At 36.6% G+C, this 21,849-nt stretch overlaps 1 protein-coding gene across 9 annotated transcripts in view; it reads right to left on the reverse strand.

Annotated features, from left to right (window-relative positions):
• Oga (O-GlcNAcase) overlaps window positions 1–21,849 on the reverse strand; it is a 54,495-nt gene that overhangs the window by 6,899 nt on the left and 25,747 nt on the right. For 5 of the 9 annotated variants that reach the window (XM_048807207.1, XM_048807209.1, XM_048807210.1 and 2 more), the window contains 12 exons: window positions 19,011–19,062; window positions 18,499–18,596; window positions 15,884–16,014; window positions 13,063–13,234; window positions 11,722–11,820; window positions 10,528–10,812; window positions 7,727–7,885; window positions 6,732–7,345; window positions 5,904–6,078; window positions 2,497–2,582; window positions 1,431–1,535; window positions 108–193 (listed from right to left, as the gene is read on the reverse strand). In XM_048807207.1, the coding sequence (XP_048663164.1) occupies window positions 108–193; window positions 1,431–1,535; window positions 2,497–2,582; window positions 5,904–6,078; window positions 6,732–7,345; window positions 7,727–7,885; window positions 10,528–10,812; window positions 11,722–11,820; window positions 13,063–13,234; window positions 15,884–16,014; window positions 18,499–18,596; window positions 19,011–19,062 (2,062 nt within the window). Of the gene's footprint in view, window positions 1–107; window positions 194–1,430; window positions 2,330–2,496; window positions 4,056–5,903; window positions 6,079–6,731; window positions 7,346–7,726; window positions 7,886–10,527; window positions 10,813–11,721; window positions 11,821–13,062; window positions 13,235–15,883; window positions 16,015–18,498; window positions 18,597–19,010; window positions 19,063–21,849 lie in introns of those variants that run through there. The other 4 variants (XR_007349125.1, XR_007349124.1, XM_048807211.1 and 1 more) reach the window with 4 other exon arrangements.

Raw genomic sequence — 21,849 nt, forward strand, 5'->3', positions numbered from 1 at the left:
AAAAAAAAAAAAAAAAAAAAAAAAAAATTTCCAGTCATTACCTCCCCTCAACCAGATAAACCTGATCATAAAATGTCTACTCCCAAATCCAAATAGTCACCACATACTTGTCTCCAATAAGGTCAGGTTGACTTTGAAAAGGCAAACCCACTCCATCATCATACATTTCTCTGCAAATCTTGTACACGGAAGCCTGAAAATATAATCTAGTTAAGCAACACATCAAGAAAAATGGCAACAGAATCTATCAACAGTATGATTTATATGTTAGTCTGGGGAGGGAGTGACAAAATGTCTGTCCTGTCAGAAATATCACCTGTGCTTCATTAAATAAAGATTTATTCTTTGGTTCAAACCTGTAAGACCAGTAAAAAACAGCATGGTTTTAGTAAACTATGAAAACTGTTTTGCAGGAGATGCTTTTGGGTAGTAAACTGTAGATTTAAAAGCCAGCAAAATCCAAGCAACTTGGAGGAATGAGGCAGGAGGACCCCAAGTTCCAGGCCAGTCTTAGCAACTGAACAAGACTCTGTCTCAAAAGAAAAAATAAAAAAATAACTAGGGATGTAGCTCGGGGGGTTAAGTAAAGTACCTCTGGATGTAATCCCCAATATTAAAACAAAACCCACAAAAAAACAGCATATTGAGTTTGTGTCTCTCAACTTTCTAAAACATAAGAACAGTTCTTATTTTTAATCAATGAAATGTTACTGTTTTAATATTGTTATCTTTAAGCAGGCTTGCTTTTTCCCATAGATGGTTGTCAACCACCTACAGGTACAATAGAAAATTACTTAACTACTTAATATTCAGTCAAGGATTAACAGTCATTTAGACACAGTTGCGGTGCTGACACATGCCTACAGTACCAGCAACTCAGGAGACTGAGGCAAGAGGATCACAAGTTTGAGGCCAATTTCAGCTTGGTGAGACCCTGACCAACTTAGCAAGCTCTTGTCTCAAAAAAAGAAAAAAGGGGTGGGGACATAGCTAAGTGGCCTCTGGGTTCAATCCCCACTACCTACCCCCCTAAAAAAAACCAGATATTAACTGTTTAGTAATTCTGACGTTACCTGTTTTGTCATTCCAACTTTTAATACATTTCATTTGACTTTTTTACAAGAGGAATTAAAGGACTGAGCACAAGATGACAGGAGTCCTTAACTTCACTCCTTAGGTTTTCCCTCAAATTTCTCTTAGCTTTCCTCCTCAGGTATTCATTATTTTATTTAACTTCCCCATGTAAAGTTCGTACTTTAAGGGTTAGGGGTATGGCTCAGTGGTATAGTGCCTGAACAAAGCTCTGGGTTTGATCCCTAGCACCACAAAATACAAAGTACTTATTTTAAGACAGAAGAGTTTTTTTTTCTTAACTAGGAAAGTTGTGAGCATATAACCACCATTCACCAAGTTGATAGGCAGACAATTACCTCATCTTTAGGAAAATATGGTCTGATAGTATAAACTTTGGAGGTAGGAGTCAGTGGGGGTGGTTGGAAAAATAGATCATTTGCCCCATCAATTGGCAGCAAACGCTGTGGAAGGAAAAAAAAGGAGATGGATTAGCGTTGGGAAGATATCCATTTCTTTAAATGAGTGTGCACTGCAGATTACCAAATTAACATTAACTGGCTACTGCAGGCAGACCTAAAGAAGAGGGGTGTACTATGCTTTACTAATATAAACACCTCTTTGCTGGGGTAGGGGAGTGCTTCTGCACAGAAATTACCCAAACTGAGTTATACAGCTTTTAGTGGCATAGTAATGGGAATTTAAATTTACAATAAAAAACAACAACAAAAAAACTATTCTAATTACGACAACTTTTTTTTTTTTTTTTAACCAATCTTAAATAGACCATCTTCCTATTAAAAGATGGCAGAACAGAATGTCAGGAGGAGAGGTTTGGTCTGAAGAGGGTTATCTGTCCAGGAGACGCTTTATCCCCAAAGCAATGCGCTTCAGTTTGCTGTGCGCAGCAGAGCACCTGTTGGGGGGAGAAAAGTAGAGCACCTGAAAAAATCCATGAACAAATTCCAACAGCAAAAAAATGTTCCTATTTTGTTCAAATTTTCACTATTCTTTCAAACACATTACATTTATAAACTAACTGGAAAATTATCCAAAAGCCCTTTCACCTTTCACACATGCATAATTATCTTTTTTTGCTCATGGAGTTTTCACTGGCAGACAAGCATGCGCGCATTGTGCATTGCGGGCGCAGATTAAAATGCTGTGCGACCTGCAAAGAAACAATGTGAAGTGTATACCTAGAGCCGCTGCGCTTCGCAGGCGCGGGGGGGATTGGCAGCATCTCCTTCAGAAATTACTGTGAAAGAGGAGGAAAATTTGATTTAAAATCCAGCTATGTAACTAAATTGAATTTGGGACTAGAAAGCCTTCGGCAGACCAATCCTTCCAGCCATCTGATGCGCAACATAAGGTTTCTCATAAAACAAAGAAAATGTCAATTCAGTTGTGAATTCATATTGATACCTGGAACTCTCCTGCTAGACCACCTCTAAAGGCCCAGGGTTCTTGGTCTCCAATTAAGAACTGTGCTGAAGAATGACTACGACACCCTGTTGAGATCAGATCCAAGCGGAGAACGTTACGAGAAAGGGGATTTCCTGGGGTCTCAAATGTCCAACAAACTACAAACACTATGGAAATAGCTCTCTAACAATAATATTCCAGGGTTTCAGGGCAAGGCTGTGATAATAATTATTTTTAACAATTTTTAACGGAATTTCAATACCTTTATTGATGTTCCTTCCTTGGTTAATAAAAAAGTGTTGCCAGTTCTATTTGATGCTTAATTACTAGAAGGAAAATTAAGTCCCAAGTTTGTCTGGATCAAGTTTGAAACTATTTCAATAGTTATATAAATCAAGCCATCTGACATTAAAGTAACCGTAAACTGAAATGAATGATAGATTATTTTATTATCACAGCCCATGAAGGAATTAAACCTGTCTGAAGTCACATTTTACATTTTGAGGAAGGGTACAGGAAAGGGAAGGGGGGGGGAGGGTAATCTTGTCAGAAAACTAAGGTTAGCAGAATAAATAAAAGAAATTGTTATTAAGTTGACAAAATAAAACATAATGAAAAAAAACTTTTTGGACAAGGATCATCTAAATTTAGACATGGCTAGTTATAATACTAGTCAGGCAGGTATTGAAAAATGAGAGCCAATTAAAGCTCCTAATTTGTCCAGTGTTAAAAACATTCTTTTCTTAAAAATATGGCACTTTCTGGTTCCTCTGGTCAGCCATTATCATCTTTATAATGCACTGAACACATGAATGAAATGGCAGGCTTTGAGGTCCAGAAATCAGTTGTTTAAGGCCACCACTTAATCAACTTCATTTAAAAGATAATAAAGGCAAATGTTTGGAAGCCAAATCAAAATCATCTGCCTAGTCTTCTGACAAAATAAGCAGCGCAATAGTTCTTTTCCATTGGAAGACAGCATTCTACCTCCTGTTCAAGTTAACAGTCTCATCAGTACAAGATACAGTGTGCTAGTCAGACAGTCCCAAAGCAAACCAAATTTTTAGTTGACAATTCAGCCCATTAAGAGATTATATCTGAGTTTGTCATGTTTTAAGGGTAGGGGTATTTAAAAAAAAAAAACACAGAATATAATATTTGTAAAATAAATATGAAATAGGGCCAAAATTTAGACTATGGAGAACTTGCCCTATTCAGTAACTCAGTGTGATTTACACTGCAGGGAAAAAACTATACTTCTCAAACTTTAAATTCAGCCAATTTCCCCTACCCCCAACTTTGAGACTACAACATAACTAGCACTTCCAACTATTATAATAAAAAAGCTGCATGTACGAAGAGCTGTGTAAATGAAAACATGGTTAATGCCTCAGTCGCTGCGCAAACGTGACTTCAGTTCATGCCTAATGCCCTTAAATCTACCTGAACTACCTCACAGATAGAACCTTTCAATTTAAACTAATTAATCATGACGCGCTGTGAACATCTGCCGCTGTCCATCCAATAGTAGTAGACACTTGTGCTGAGGATTCTCCCATCTGTACACAATGGGGAAGAAGATAATAGAAGTCGTTAGTAATCAAAAGTACTGCATAGCCACATTCTTTAAAGGACTGAATGCCAGCTGGACTGGAGAGCAAAAAAAACAAAGGGTTCTAATCATTAATCCCCCGAAGTTACTATAGAACCATAAAGATACTCTCCCTGTTGTGAGCTTTTTTAGAGCTATGTTAATACTAAGATGGTTACTGAAAACTTTAAGAGGCTCTGACCTTGAGACTGTACACCACTCTCTATAAACTGGGAAAGTTATCCTAATAATTGCATAACACAGAGATAAAGCCTGAGAAGAAAAATAAATGGTACTGTACATACTCAAGAATTAAATTTTTAATAATTCTTGAATTAAATGAAAACATTTAAAATCATATATTCTTTAAGCTCAATATACTTAAGGTTCAAAATTTGTAAGTGCCTTGGAAATTTTTAGATTTAAATTCCTATAAGGATTAATTGTAACTCCCTGGCTAGAAGCCTAGAAGGCAAATGCTGTCATTCAACAACTAATACAGAGGATTTTCCTGAGCCTAAGAGTATACATCTCCTACCTACAATAGGTATCCTAGAGTCTTATAACAAGAGATTTAAAAAATGTTTTCCTACTTATTGTACTAATTTATATTCAACAACCCAAAGGAAGTTCTATATTGTCAAATAAACTTTTAGAAACTCAATTTTTTAAAAGTATTTTTTTAGTTGTAGATGGACACAATACTTTTATTTATTTATCTATCTATCTTACGTGGGGTTGAGGATTGAACCCAGTGCCTCACATGTGTTAGGCAAGCACTCCACCACTAAGCCATAATCCCAGCCCCAAGAGAAAGACTTAATTTTTAACAGTCCATTATATAACAGGAAAACTGTTTTACTTTTTAATATTTAACAGCCCCAAAGGTTTATGGGCAGAAAATGAGACATCTCACACTACCACCTGTTAATCTAAGCTCACAGTGTTTTAGACCATCTACTTCATAACTAAGACCATGATACCCATTCATAGTATTTGTGACTACTATGAAAACTATGACTTGTCAGTCAGCTTTGCTGCCTGCTGTGTGCCATATGTAAGTTCATTACATATTCCTTATAGCTGGCTGAAACCTGGAAATGAAATGTGGTCCCTGGAGAAACTTGGCCATGCTGGTGCTTTTTACCAAGTTTTGAGAATTTCCAGAACAAACATCACTGTTTTCAATGGAGACATATGAAAGTCCAGTGAATGACATAGAGTTTTTAAGGGGACTATAATTTCTATCCCCTGCTAAAACCAATTACTTGGTAGAAGGATAAAGAAAACGTCATGTGAAATAATACTGAGTAGCACCAGAATAGCCTTCCACTAAAGCTCGCATGCGCACAGGGCTGGGAGGATGGCTTCCTCTTGCCAAGCCCCTCGGGTCATTTCAGCAATTGTTCTATTAGACAGAGCATTAATGTTACAGAAGACACAGCAAGCAGCAGAAAGCTTATAGAGCCACATTTCATAGTGTCTCATCTCCAAATCAGACAGTAGTGGTATATGGGGTCCCATCCAGGAAGCATTCAGTCAGAGCAAGTTAAAGTCAGTACTTTCTAACATATTTTCAATATATTTATGTTGAATTAGCCCAAGGGAGAAAAATTAGTGTGCTCAATATATAACGAGACATTTCTTCAACAAATGCCTAACTTTGAAAGAAACCTAGATAAAGAATTAAATAAGATTTGGAAATTCACCAATTCCCTAAAATGTTTTTCTCCCTGTGGGATAATTTTTTATATATATGTATATATTTTAAGGGACAATATATTTTAGGAGAAGATATTATTCCTGGTGCACCTACCTAACCACTGTACAAAAGACTTCACCATAGACATTATACTCTTGATATCCCAAACATAGGAGTACATGTCATAAAGGATTGTCCTGTTGGCACAATTGGAAAGCCGAGTGAACATTCCCATCACTAGTCCACACATCTCTTCAAACTTGGCCGCTCGAGACCTCCATTCTTCAATCTATAGAAGATGAACAAAAATACTCAAAAAATTGTAAGCTTAACAAAATAATCTAAGACTGATACAAACTAAATTATTTATGTTGTCAGGTACCTGGAGTTTATTCTAAACATTAAAGAATCCCTGGCTAAAACTCTAGATAAACAATTAAATAGTCAGTCTCTCCAAACTGACAAATATGCCTAAAAAAATCATCACTGACATTCTTTCATTCCTAACTAAAACATCAAACTATGAAACAACATTTCAGATTCAGCAGAGTCCCTGTCAAAAACTTTTTTTCTTCTTTTCTTTTTTTGGTACCAGGGATTTAACAAAGGGGTGTTTAAACCACTAAGTCACATACCCAGTCCTTTTTATTTTTTATTTTAGAGACAGGGTTTCACTAAGTTGCTTAGGGCCTCACTAAGTTGCTGAGGCTGGCTTTGAACTTTCGATCCTCCTTCCTCAGCCTCCCGAGCTGCTGGGACTACAGGCATGTACCATAGCGTCCAGCTCAAAAACAGATGCTTAAAAACAACAACAAACCTCCCCATATATTTATTTATTTTTTGAAAGTTACCAATATACTCATTTAAGAAACCGAAACTCCCCCATGTTACCAGCATAGGAACCAGATTGGCTAGAAAAGCAGCTAAATTATGTATGCTTACCTTTTCAGAGTCTTTGCCTTTGCAATTGACACTAACTACACTGCTATTTGCTCGAAGCCACTGGAATTCCCGTAACATTTGTGCTCCTTTGGGTCCATGCTCATAAGGTAGGTAGAACAGATCAGCAAGTAACTGCAAATCTTCTAGAGTCACTGGTTCTGCAGTGTACAAAGGCTTTTCATTTGGACCTGGCACAAACTGCTCCTTGTTTGTCTGTTCATCAGTCTGCATAGGAGCAATATCACTAATACAGTCTTCTTGCATAGACATCTCTGGGGATTTTGATTCAGCCATGCTTTCTTTATCAGTGTCCATCGGTTTCAATTCCTCTGCCATTTTAGCTTCAACAATTTCAGTTAGTATTTGATTGTCATTCTTGTGATCTGTTTCTTCTTGTTTCTCTACTACCATGTCCATGGGTTCCTCATCTAGCTGTTTCTTTTCTTCTTCCTTGGTCAGAGGTGTAGGTTCACCACCCAGAGCTGCTCCCTGACTCATAATGGGCTCCTGATAAACTGTTGTAACTACTGTTGTGGCATTTAAAGAGGGAGCTGCGACTAAGGGAGCCCCATCAACTACACTTGCTTTAGCTCCACTGTGTGCAACTTGCCTACCTACAAAAAAAGAAAAAAGAGATTAACTGGAATCTCAATTTGAGTTCCAAACACTTTGAAAAACCCCAAGAAAAGTGAAATTTCTCTAAACTACCAGGGAGGCAGGGAAGAAAGGACAGTGGGGGAGAAACAGGTAATAAACACCCTTAAACATGTAACAACTATTATCTTCTCTTTTTAAGATCTATACTTAAAGGCAAACATTTCAAATTAGCATTTCATCAAGACTAAAAATAAGATTTTTAAAACACATATTCTCTAGATCCCTAAATTTCATTTAATTTTACTGTTACTGGTCCTAAGGTAAGGAAAAGAACAGTGTTTTTCACTCGTGATTCAACCCAGTGATCCAATCCCCTTACAAAGAATGACCAAACTCACTGCTATACTGATGAGGTACACCGAACTCTTGCAACCATTCTGTTAAAGCTAGCTTTAGAGCCATCTGAGGACTATAGAGTACATCAGTTTCAATATCTTCATCACTGCCTTCATTTTCTAACTTTATCTGGATTGATACAGTACTGTCTTCACTGTCAGCTGAAAAAAACAACACCACAAAGAAGTATTTATTACAAAAGCCTTTTGACAAGGGGGAGGCGAAAAAGCAACTACTAAGGGGAGAGGAGCAAAAGGGGAAGGGAAAAGGGAGAACTGTGAGCTGAAATCAAATTCCATGCATTTATAATTTTTGTCCATATGAAACCAACTACTATGTGTAACTATAAAGCTCTAATAAAAAATAAAATTGGAAAAAGCAACTAGCTGTTGTAGTACAACCACAGAAGCAAAGAACAACAAACCTTAAATGTAAAATGTAAAAATGCAAACACAAGTAAGACCATTTCACCTAAATAGTCATCTAAATGCACTGTTAAATGTAAAATCCCAATTGAAATAGTAGTTATTTTAGAATCATTAGAAAAACTTATCACAAATATCCATTAAGTATCAATTATTTGATATGCAAGGTTAAAGGCATCACGATTTCCATAAAAAAAAAAAAAAACAACTTTCCCTAGTCTTCAGGAACGTATAACTTCACTATTAATAAATACAAGGAGGAAGGAAGAATAGAAAAATCAACAAAGCCTTCACATAAACACAGATAAAGCAATGAGCTCAAAAACAGTAGAACCAGGTAGAAAAAATGAACTCTTTGGGTTGGTATTCAAAAATCCCTTATTCTTAGTTTTCTGTATTTCCCTGCACATAGTCCAGTTCAGCTAGTGTCTACAGCTCCTTAGCATGCTCTATTCTTTTAGCTTCATCTCTTAAGGCAGAAAAATGTCCTACATACAGAAGGAATTGTGGTCTTATTCCTAATTTTATTTTTTATTGGGAAGAGGGGAACAACAATGACTGAACATAAATGGAAATACTGATTCAATAAACAACTGCAAATATGAAAATATGAGTACAGAATTGAGAGACCACAATAACACACAACCAAATATCATGATACTTCAATACCCCAAATGGGCCAAAATTCAGATAACTTCAAAATTTCAATGTCCAGCACTTTCCCCTCCAGCCCATGAGCCATTAATGCCCAACAAACTATGCTTGTACTTCAACCCAGCTTAAACATTCATGAAATTGTTTTCTGTGCTAAAGATCAAACCTAGGAACTTTAATATGCTAGGTAAGCACTCTACCACCAAGTTACAACTCCAGTCTTTGTTTATATATTATTATTTTTTTTATTACTACTACTACTACTACTACTACTTTGAGACAGGATCTTGCTAAACTGCCCAGCCTAGCTTTGAACTTGCCGATTCTCTTGCCTCAGCCTTCCAAATAGCTGTGATTACAGGTATGCACCACCCTGGTACTGTGAAATTACTTCTTAACACCATTCTTCATTTTTCTAGTGGTAGTAAGGACTGAACCCAAGGGCATCATCCTATCACTAAGCTACATCCCCAATTCTTTTTATTTTTAATTGTAGATGGACATAATTTTATTTACTTTTACATGATGCTGAGGACTGAAACCAGTGCCTCACACATGCCAGACAAGTGCTCTACCACTAAGCCACATTTTAAAAACAAAGAACCTCAGCTCCCCCTTTTTATTTTCTAAGACATGGTCTTACTAAATTGCCTAGGCTTATCCTTCTGCCTCAGCCCTCTGAAGAGCTGGGATTATAGGCATACAACTACCACATCTTCTTCTTTCTTACTGGACACTCTAGTTTAACAGAAGTGATCACTCCCTTCTCTGTGTTCTCTCAGCATTTATAGATAACTTACAATGCAACACACTACAGTACAACTGCCTATATGCCTTATACAACCCAGAGACTGATTTTTCAAAAGACCAAGACTTTACTCTTTGTCCTCAGTGCCCAAAAAGATGTACCTACCACATAATAGTCATTAAAATATAAATGAACAGTAAGCATTCGCTTAAGAATTTAATAAATAAAAAATTAGTAAGCCAATGTCATAAGTGTAAATGTGTTCCACAAATCTAAGCTGAATGTAAATGATATATGAAGTATCTCAGAATATTTAGTTATCTAGAATATCGCATTTTAAGAAAACTGCCTGAGCCAGGTGCAGTGGCAGAAGGCTGAGGCAGAAGGATCCTGAGTTCAAAGCCAGCCTCAGCAAAACAAGCCAGGCGCTAAGCAACTCAGTGAGACCCTGTCTCAAAATAAAATACAAAATAGGGCTGGGGATGTGGTCCTGAGTTCGAGTGACCCTGAGTTCGATCTCTCGTACCACCCCCCAACAAAAAAAGGAAAAAAACTGCTTGAAAATACAAATAAAATGAAAATTATTCTAGGAATAATAGGAATATAAATGACTCTCTTATCTGGTACTCAGACTTCAAAAGATTGAGTCACATTTTAAAAACAAAGAACTAAGGCCAATAGATTAAGTGAGTTAAGGTCACTTAAGGTCACTCACCCTTTCTTTTTAATAGAAATGAGCATTTCTTAATAAAACCTTTCTTTTCCTTTTTTGAGATGGGGTCTTCCAATGTTGCCCAGTCCTAGAATTTGTGAAACTTCTGCCTCAGTTTCCCAAGTAGCAGGGATTACAGGTATACCCCACTGCCCACCTGCTTAATAAAACCTCTTAAAACTAATAACAAAGGAATAAATTATTTGCCAAAGGTTCTATTTAACCCCACCTTCCAAGGTCAAAGATCAAGTATAAGCTACTTACTCATCACTACATCTTTTCTCACTCCATTCATGTTTGATTTGTACCAAGTAGCAAGGGTGTGGATAGCAACATAGTTGGCTTCAAATTCACAATTTGGATTAGTCAGGACTCCTTTTAACCGTGGGATGAGTTCTGTAGATCTTCCTTTGTATGGGCCCAGAAATAACCTCTTTTGATCATAATCATTAGCATGAATGTTATCCCAGATTACTGGAGCTCTCTTAATAATCTTAGAAACCTCTTCAATAGACTCTACTGGAATTTCTTTAGAAACAACTTTGGGACCTACAAATAATGATAATCATTTGTTAAAAGAATTTTCTTTAAAAACTGCTATATATAAAACTCTTTATTGTACTTTCCTTTATATACACTTTATAACAATTTTTTTTTCTTTTTTTGCAGTGTTGAGATTCAAATGCAGGGCCTCATGCTTATTAAGCAAGTGCTCTACCACTGAGCTAAACACTCCCAAGCCCCAATTTTTCTTTTTAAACTAACAATAGCAATATATATGTCTTTTTACTTATTTATTTCTTTCATTCACAAAACAGAAGTTTTCTAGGGCTATGATCAATATCTCTAGCCCAGTTCCACAAACCAAATATTCACAGTAACAGATAATTAGTCATGACAAAAATCTTTCAAGATTTTTCCTTTTTTGAGGTACTGGGGATTGTACCCAGGGCCTCACATATGGTAGGCAAGAGATGTACCACTGAGCTATATCCCTAGCCCTTTTTATTTTGAGACAGGGTCTTGCTAAATTGCCCAGGCTGACCTTGAACTTAGGATCTTCCTGACTCAGCCTACCAAATAGCTAACCAGGATTATAGGTATGAACCACCACACCTGGTTTTTAAGGTGTTTTTTACATGTCTGTAATCAGTCATTCAGGAGGCAGAAACAGGAGAAACATCCGAGTTCATAAATTTACCTTGGGCAACACAATGAGACCCTGTCTCAAAAAAAAAAATCTTTTTGTGTATGGACAAAGATCAAAAGAAGAGTTGCCAGTTTGAAGAAAGTTCTTTTTCAACAGACCTTATATGAACTGTAAACCAGATTTAAAAAACAGAAACTTTGGGAAATTTGATGTGCATGGGGAGGTAGGTCATTTATTGAATAAAGAACACGGAATTGTGTGTGTATGTATATATTATATTTATACGTGTATATATGTAAAAGAATTACCTGTCCAAAGGACCTCAATTCCAGGTAGAAGCTTTTCACCCACAGTCCTTAAATAAGGAGACTGAGACACATTTGGATAACAGAAAGTGCCACAATATTCTGAATGTAAAGAGAAAAAATTAGGTACAACAGTCATGGACTTTACAATGGGAAAAAATGTCGACCAATTCTAAATTCTTTTCATCCTAGTGATAAAAGGCTTCAATATCATACCTAAAAGGGTGTAAACTCAAGTAGGTAATTCACCTAAGAACCAATCAATTCATAAAAATTGATAATCTCCCTCCAACAGTAGTACTAATCAATCCTTACAATCTTATAGCCACTAGAAATATAGGATTACTAAAATAACAACTAGAATATTATCATTTTCTACATAATCCCCTACATTTTAAATTTACAATCAGAGGTCAAACAGAATAATTGATAATAAAATAAAACAAATATAGAATTATGACAATGGCTTAATATTCAACTATACTTTAAATTATGACTTAGTGAATTAACCACCCCCCCTTTTTTTAAACCAGGGATTGAACCAAGGGGCATTTAGCATTGAGCTACATCCCTAGCCCTTTTTATGTTTTACTTTGAGACAGTATCTTGCTACCTTGCTAAGGAAGGTCTTGAACTTGGGATCTTCTTGCCTCAGCTTCCCAAATTGCTGGGATTATAGGCCTGCACCAGTACACCTGGCTCCCAGTATCTTATTAAAAATAAAATCTGAATATTCATGTAGTATCAGACCATTACAATACAGTTCATGGCTCACAATAGATATACACAAAATTAAGTATTCTAAAAACTAATTTATCTGTTCCAGAACAAAAATAGTGTCTGGGAAAAACTTTAAGAAGCAACTAAAAGAGCCTAAAACATTTTCAATGGAAGAAAACTGGAGGAGGGGAATGAAGAAAAGGAGAAAATTAAGCTTTCTATGCTGACTACTGTAAATAAGAGCCCAGATGGGAGTGGGAGGAGTGAAAAAAGGAACAGATATACATGGGCAGAAAAAAGAGAACAAGTAGGAGGAAATGAAAAGTGACTAAGTTAAAAGCAATGTAAATTTGTTTTTTCCCCAGTTTTCATTTCAATAATACTATTTCTCCTTAAATCCCAACAATGTAATGTTTATATATTTTCATTACTAAATACATTTTTTGCCTGTCCGTTGTCATTTATAAGCTCCTAATGTTCTCTAAGATCTTGAGAAATATTTCCCAGAAAAAGGATTCCTACTTTCATACAATAAGGAAAGGGTATAACAAGGCTTATACAAAGGGTCCTTTGGAAGTTACATATTTCAAAACTAGTTAAATATAAAGATATTATATACGATACCTGTAGGACAGAAGAGGAAAGTTTCTGGCTCTCCTAGGTACTGATAAATTTCATTTGTGATGGAGACTTGTGCATGAGCAAAAGAACTGAATACCTCTTTGTCTGCTGCACACATATTATGGTCAATATCATCAAAAAGCAAAGCAAATGACCTGCATCCAAACTGAGAAACCTGGGGTGAGGGAATCAAGATGCTTATCAGAGCTCATTTTAGAGTTAAAAAAAAAAAACAAAAGGATTTCAAATAAAGTATATTCTCAGTGATTATACTTTTCCCCTTGGTACTGGGGATTGAACCATGTGGCTATATCCCCCAGTCCTCCTTACTTTGAGACAGAATCCTGCCAAGTTGCTGAGGCTGGTCTTGAACTTGCAATTCTCCTGTGTCAAGCCTCCTTAGTTGCTGGGATTACAAGCCAGGTGTGCACCACTGCATTGAACTTAGTATACTTAGATATCTTCCTTATAACTGTTCAAAGTCTGACCTATTGTTGTTACATTTTTTTTTGGGGGGGGGGGGTACCAGGGATTGAGCTCAGGGGCACTCAACCACTGAGACACATCCCCAGCCCCTGACTTTTTTTTAAACTTTATTTATTTTTATGTGGTGTTGAGGATCAAACCTAGGGCCTTGCACATGCCAGGCGAGCGCTCTACTGTTGAGCCATAACCCCAGCGCTTCCGACATTTTTTAGATATATTTTTTAGTTGTCAATGGATCTTTATTTTGTTTATGTATATGTGGTGCTGAGAATCGAACCCACTGCTCACACAGGCTAGGCAAGCACTCTGCCACTGAGCCACAACTCCAGCCCCCGACCCTTTTTTTGTATTTTATTTAGAGACAGGGTCTCACTGAGTTGCTTAGTGCCTTGCCATTGCTGAGGCTGACTGTGAACTCATGATCCTCCTGTCTCAGCCTCCCAAGCTGCTAGGATTACAGTCATGTGCCATGGCGCCCAGCTTTTTTTTTTTTTTTTTTTACATTTTCAATGGAAGACATTCTAAGTTAAATACTAGACAGTTCTGGAGCCCGTTTTTTCCTTTGGGTTTAAATACAATATAAAAATATGTTCCAACAAAGTTTCTACTTCCTTGGCTGCTGCTTATAAAAAATCCAAAAAAAAAAAAGGAAACTGGGCTGGGGTTGTGGCTCAGTGGTAGAATGCTCGCCTAGCATGTGTGGGGCGCTGGGTTCGATCCTCAGCACCACGAAAATATTAAAAAATAAAATAAAGATATTGTATCCACCTAAAACTAAAAAATTCATATTAAAAAAATATAGAAACACCAATAAGTAAACTCAAGACATGAAAAATCCAGGATCTGTTCTAGTCCCAAAAGACACATTGATCCTAAGTATTACCTTTGCAGATAGATTTAACTAGACATGAATCACAAAGCACATAACAGAATTTGATAAAATAGGGAAATAACCTCTTAAAAGTTGTTGGGGTACCAGGGACTGACCCAGTGGCACTTAACCACCAAGCCACATTCTCAGCCCTTTTAATTGTTTTGTTTGTTTTGAGATAGGGTCTTGCTAAGTTGCTACAGGGCTTGCTAAATTGCTGAGGCTGGTTTTGAACTTGCAATCTTCTTGCCTCAGCTGAGTCACCATGTTTGGCCTATTCATAAACATTTTTAACTACTTTATTTATTTTTGGAAACATAGGGCCTCATACATGCTAACCACACATACCCCTGAACAACACTCCCAGCTACACCTTAAAATTTTTATTAGCTATTTTAATGTCACTAATATAAACCTTTGCCTAAAGAAACACTATACTTATTTAGAAAAATCAACACACTTAAAAAAAAAAAATAATGGGAAAGCTGGGCATGGTGGTGCATGCCTATAATCCCAGCTATTTGGGAGGCTAAAACAGGAGAATCACAAGCTCAAGACCAACCTGGGTAACATAGTGAGACCCTATTTCAAAATAAAAGTAAAATAAAATGGGTTATAGCTCAGAAGTGGCATACTCTTGTGCTCAATCCCCGGTACTGCCAAAACACTCCCAAAAACAATTAACAAAAAGAACCCTAAACCCAGAAACGGGGAAATGGAAGGACTACACTTTATCAAACAAGACGTACAGCTTTCATGTTAAGTACAATTTAGGCCTAAATCAGGTTCACCAAGAATTTATGTGATTACCTTGTCTGGTTTTCTTCTCATCTTGGTAAACTACCCATTTCCAAACAGAAGTATACCTATCAATCATGAATTCAGACAAGCACCCAAAGGTATGTACAGTTTCTCAAAACATGGTGAAGGATGATCCCTAATTACCTTGTTTGTGGTCCCTACTCCATATCAAAATTCTTTTAAGAATCATTTCTAGCCAGGCACAGCGGCACACAGCTGTAATCCCAGTGGCTCAGGAGGAGGATCGCAAGTTCAAAGCCAGCCTCAGCAACTTAACAAGGCCCTAAGCAACCAAGCAAGACCCTGTCTCTAAATAAAATATAAAAAAAGGCCGGGGATATGGCTCAGTGGTTAAGTGCCTCTGGGTTCAATCCTGTGTACCAATAAACAAACAAACAAACAAACAAATCACTTCTAAGTATCCCTAAATCCCCAGGGCCTTGCACATGCTAGGCAAGTGCTTTACCACTGAGTCATCGTCTAGCTCCAGCATTCTCATAAGGCAACCAACTCTATGCAAACTAAAATTTGAGATTGGTATCTCTAGTAAAGTTCTTTTGACTTACAGAAACAAAGTACAAAGATGAATTTCTTTTAACATAATAAAAGCAATTCTGAAAACTTATTAAGCACTAAGCCAGAAAAAAAAAAAATGTAAGGAATTACCTGGTCCAATTTGCGTTTTAATGTAGATACTTCCTTAGGGTTAGAAAAAGTGATATCCAATCCAGGTGAGATAGCATAGATGAACTCTATCTCATATTCCCGGGCAGCAGAGATGAGAGTCATAAGTTGCTCTAAAAAACAGAGTCCACATTTTTAGAAAGCAAATAAGAATCTTCACTTTCCAAATGAAGAAATCAATTGTTCTAATTTACAAGAAAAGTTTATTTTGAAAATTATCATATTCAATGTGATAACAGGCCATACAAAATGGCACAAGCCTAAAGTGATTTAATGTCATATATGAAAAAAACAAGTTTCAGTTTTTTTTGGTACTGGAGTTGAATCCAAGGGCACTCTACCATTAAGCACACCCTATCAGACCTTTTTATTTTTAGATAGTCCCTCCTTACTATGTTGCTCTAATTTGCTGAGACTGGACTGGAACTTGGGCTCCAAATGCCTCAGCCTCCCAAGCTGCCGGTAATATAGGCATGCACTACAGTGCCCAGTTAAGTTCCCACTTTTTTGATTTGAATCAAAAGAAAATGAGGTCCTTCCTTCTCACTTCCAAATAACTTTTTATCCTTTTTAGGAAACAAGTTAAAATCAATAAAGTATTTTTTCATTGCCTTTTGTCAAAAATCTTGTATTATCAAGTTTCTTAATGAACATAAACCATTTATACTCAACAGTGTTTGAAAGGTGTATCTCTATCTTCAAGAAAACATTCATTACAGATTTAAGCCTTTAAAAAATATGTCAGGCTGGGGCTGTGGCTCAGTGGTAGAGCGCTCGCCTAGCATGCATGAGGCACTGGGTTTGATTCCCAGCACCACATAAAAATAAAAAATAATAAAAAAAATAAAGATATTGTGTTCACCTATAACTAAAAAAATACATATTTAAAAAAATATGATAGGCAATTTTCCTAAGTGATTTACTATATTATAGGCTTTAGGATTTTTTTGGGAGGGGGCATGCTGGGGAATGAACCCAGGGGCGCTTTACCACACTGAGCTACATTCCCTGTCCTTTTAAAATTTATTTTGAGGCAGGGTCTCACTAAGTTGCTGAGGCTGGCCTCAAACTTATGATTCTCCTGCCTCAGCCTCCACAGGTGTGCACCCCCACACTCAGCCAGGATATATTTCTGAATGTTCTGAATGAAGTTCAGTTATACCTAAAGGTAGCCGTTTGACTATATCTTGATAATTGATCACATTAAATTTCATTACCAGCATCAACAGAAAATAATTAAGTTAAAGGCACACTTAAATTACATAATTTAAACAACACTATACAGAGATAGGTAAATTTTACCTGCTTCTTCATAATTTAAGAAAACTATCTGCCTGGGCAGAGCTCTATAACCAAGTATCTTATTAATTACATGTGTGTTACATGTGTATACTATTTAATTCTAAACATGAAAATGTCTCCCCATTCACTAAATCACCCCCCAAAAGCACCATTTGGTCAGACAAGGTGGCACACAGCAACTTGGGAAGCTAAGACCAGAGGATCACAAGTTTAAGGCTAACCTCAACAACTTAAGTAAGGCCCTCAAGAACTTCCTAATGCCTGGTCTCAAAATAATAAATAAAAAGAACTGGGGAGGGCTGGCATTGTGGCTCAGCGGTAGAGCACTTCCTTGGCATGTGTGAGGCCCTAGGTTCAATCCTCAGCACCACAAACAAATAAATAAAAGATGTGTTGATAACTTTAAAAAAATTTTTTTAAGGATTGGGGATATAGCTCAATGGTAAAACAGCCTGGGTTCAATTCCCAGTACCAAAACAACAACAACAACAAAAAATCCCACCTGTCTGATATACAGGGAGGTTCTATGATATAGTACTAACTTATGAACTAATATAATTAATTCAACATAACAATACACATAGCTAGGACAATTTTTATGGACTTCCACTTCACTGGATAGGATAAGATCTTTATTTTAAATAAAGACAGGATCACTAATAGTGGTCAAAACTAAGCAACGAAGGCTGGGGTTGTGGCTTAGTGGTAGAGCACTCGCCTAGCACGTGTAAGGAACTGGGTTCGATCCTCAGTACCACATAAAAAAATACATAAACAAAAATAAAGTTAAAAAAAATATTTAAAAAAGACTAAGCCATGAGAGAGCCTGAAGCTGAAAGAATAATCAGTAATATAATCTTTACTTAAAATTTTAGTATTTCTTTCATCATGAATTTTTTGTAGAAATTTTGGTTTTTTAAAAAAATATTGCATAGTTGGGTACAGAACACATGTCTTTAATCCCAGCAATTCAAAAAGCTGAGGTGGGAGGTTCTCAGGTTTGAGGGCAGCCTCTACTACTTAATAAATACTTACCCTGTCTCAATGGACCGAGGATATAGATTAACAGTAAAGCACTCCTGGGTTCAATTCCCAGTACCATTAAAAAACAAAAAAACTGCAAAACATGATTTATCCCGATTTTTCCTGGAATCATATATTCAATCTATATTAGCTCACAGAGTAAATGGTTAGTATATAAAAGGAAACTACCTTTAAAGTGGAAACAAAATACTTAAAATATAGCTCTTTTCTTCATATAGTCTGAATTTATACAATAGAAAGAAAATGATTACCAGCTTCCTCCACTGAATACATTTCTCTCCAAAACATCCTATGTTTATAGTCATCTTTTGGGGCATACAAGTATGTATTCAATTCCCATTTCTGGAGCCTAAGGGGAAAGAAAATCATATTTAAGTAGGCTACATTTATAGGTAACAAATCTCAATTTTTCCCCCTTTCTTTTTTCTCCATTTCATGCAAAACTAATAATATTCTAAGATAACAGCTTTTAAATTTAAAAAATTAACATTGCAAAGTATGTCAACATGTTAAAGTCTTGAATAAAACTCAATTCTGGTGAGGTAGGTAAAACCCCAAAACTATTCAGCTCACCCAAGGGAAGTTTGAAAACCACTGGCTTAAAAGATAAAAGATCAAAGTAAAATTACTTCTATTAACTAAGAAACTATACTTCTTTAACAAGAAACTATGGCTATTCAGTGTATTTTTTTTCAAATAAAAGGAAATGTCCAGGGCTTAAAGATCTCCTCTCTACTTCTTTACTTCATATAATAAAAATTACCTTCTAAAGAGTTCTTTTCTCTGTTCCATAACCCAAGGTCTTCCATAAAATCCTGGATTTAAGGTAAAAACAGAAGTATTTTCAAGTTTCAAATATGGTAACATTTATTGAGAACAGCAAATTACAAAACATACAATTACATGTAAAAAAATGTGTACAGTACACCCAAATCTGAAAAACATTAGTAAAACATTAAGATTTGCTTAGGGGCTGGGGATGTGGCTCAAGCAGTAGTGCGCTCGCCTGGCATGTGTGCGGCCCAGGTTCAATCCTCAGCACCACATACAAAGAAAGATGTTGTGTCTGCCAAAAACTAAAAAATAAATATTAAAATTCTCTCTCTCTCTCTCTTAAAAAAAAAAAAAAAAAGATTTGCTTACCTTTGTATAGTGACATTAAAGGTGACTTTCATTCCTTTTTTGCTCAGATAAATTTATAATACAGTGACATTTATTACTTACGTGGTAGTTATTTAAAAATAGCTAAACCTAAAATCTCTTTTTACTGTCAATAAAAACCAAATACACTTAAATCTAACTTTTTTTGTTTCAGTGCTGGGGTCTTGAGCAGGCTAGGCCCTTTACCACTGAGCAATACCCTCAGTCCAAATCTAGTACCTCAATTTTACAATATCAAAGAGAAGTCAAGAAATCCAAATTGCTAACAATAACAATTAATATGTAGAAGGGGGATAAACTGCTTCCACAGGGGTGAGGTAAGGTAACTCAGGGTTAGAAATAGAAAAGAATCTGAAAACTTAATGATTGGCCTGAATTGCAAACTCGCAAACCATCATTAATTTCCAATGCCAAGATTTCAACATCAGAAAATTTAAGAACATGACTGATTTGCCCCAGAATGTCCATTGTAGGAAACAAGCCTTGCAGTCTAATGTCCTAAGTTGATGTAAAAGAACAAAACTGGTATTTGGAGTTCCCTAGTATGCTAATCATAGCTCTACTACACAAAACCTTACAGCCTGCCTAACCTTTACTTTCCACCTATTTCAGTCTAATCATCAGCAAGAGATAAGGACAACCACTTAAGAATGCCATGAAGAGGTCAGTAAAAGCATTATGAACACAAAATGGCCTCCTCTCTAGGCAGAATGATTAATGTGCATCACAAGAAAGAACAATGGCAAATTAAAGTAAAATTCATTACTTACCAATGTTACCAAGCTGGAGCATTTTGTCTTTTTTTGTTTTGCAGTACTGGGTACTCACACATGCTAGGCAAGAGCTCTCTCTGCCAATGAGCTACATCATTTCGAGACAGGGCCTTATGAAGTTGCCTAGGCTCAATTCTGAGATCCCCCTGCCTCAGCCTCTGTACCATGCCCAGGATAGCACTTTCATTTTTGACAAATCAGTATTTACTTCCTATACGTGGTTTTAAAATAATCTTTTTTTAATATTTATTTTTTAGTTTTCGGCGGACACAACATCTTTGTTGGTATGTGGTGCTGAGGATCAAACCCAGGCCGCACGCATGCCAGGTGAGCGCGCTACCGCTTGAGCCACAGCCCCAGCCCCTAAAATATTCTTGATATGGTAAAATTTTTACAAGTCTTTCTTACAACCCTGAGCATTATTCCCCCCCCCCTCCCCCCGGGCATTAGGGCTGGGGCTACAGCTCAGTGGCAGAGCGCTTGCCTAGCATGTGCAAGGCACTGGGTTCAATCCTTAGCACCATATACAAATAAAATAAATGCATACTATCCATCTACAACTACAAAAAAAAAAAAAAAAGGAGTAGGCATTAAGGCTGGAAGTTGTGGCTTACACCTGTAATCCCAGTTATTCCAGAAGCTATGGCAGAGGATTCTAAGTAGGAGACACACCTTAGCAACTTAGAGACTCTTTTAAAAAAGGAAAAAAGTTTGGTGCATGCCTAAGGATCTGACTCAGAGGTAGAATGTTCCTAGGTTCAATCCCCAGTACATATACATTAGGATTTAGCTATGCTCCAATTAAAAAAAAAAAAAAAAAAAGATTTTTTCAAATGCCTAACAAGAACATTTTAATCTTCAGAAATCCTAACCTGGTTCTTTCAGAGTCAGGTTTATGGTTTTGGTTGGTTGGCACCACAAAAAAGAAGGCAGTGCTATTAACACAGTAAATGCAAAAAACAAAAAAGGAATCCTGGCAGCAACTATACTGTGTTTCCGATCCTCCTCCATTTTAGGAATGGTACCAACAAAGAATGAAGGAAGGAAGGAAGGAATAAATGTGTGCTGGCTCAGGTGTTCAGTTACCAATAAACTATACAAAAGAATGGGAGAAGGAAGAACAAAAGAATTAAAGACTCCTTTTTCCATACTATGCAAAACAAACCAGTTTTAACCAGAGCAAGTTTCCTTCATTAATTACTGAAAGTATAATTAACTGGCAAATTTCCTTAGATTCATTCCAGTATAGGTATGAAATGTGGATTTCCCCCATCACTCCTTCCTCACCTTCCACCCCAAGATCACTGATAACAATATACAGATTGTTTTTCTAAATCTCCCTGAGCTCCAAGAAGCCCAATAAATACATCTACACATAAGTCACACAAAACAATCATGTTTTCATAAACACTGACTCCAACAGAATATGGTCTGCAAGGCAATTTTGCTAAATTGTTTCATGACTTACTAAGCTGTAAAGTAGCATGTTCTCCCCTGCAATTAAACTTTATCTAAAATACCATAATCACCACCTGTTTCAAAAGAACACATTAATATGGTGAACACGCTGGAAAAGCTGATGCTCTCAATCAAGAGAATAACCCTCCTTTGCTTTTTCCTTATCTTCGTTGTTTTGTTTTGGGATTCAGGGTCTCACTGTTGCTGGTC

Source organism: Marmota marmota, unplaced genomic scaffold, assembly GCF_001458135.2.
Source record: "Marmota marmota marmota unplaced genomic scaffold, marMar, whole genome shotgun sequence".
Lineage (NCBI taxonomy): Eukaryota > Metazoa > Chordata > Mammalia > Rodentia > Sciuridae > Marmota > Marmota marmota.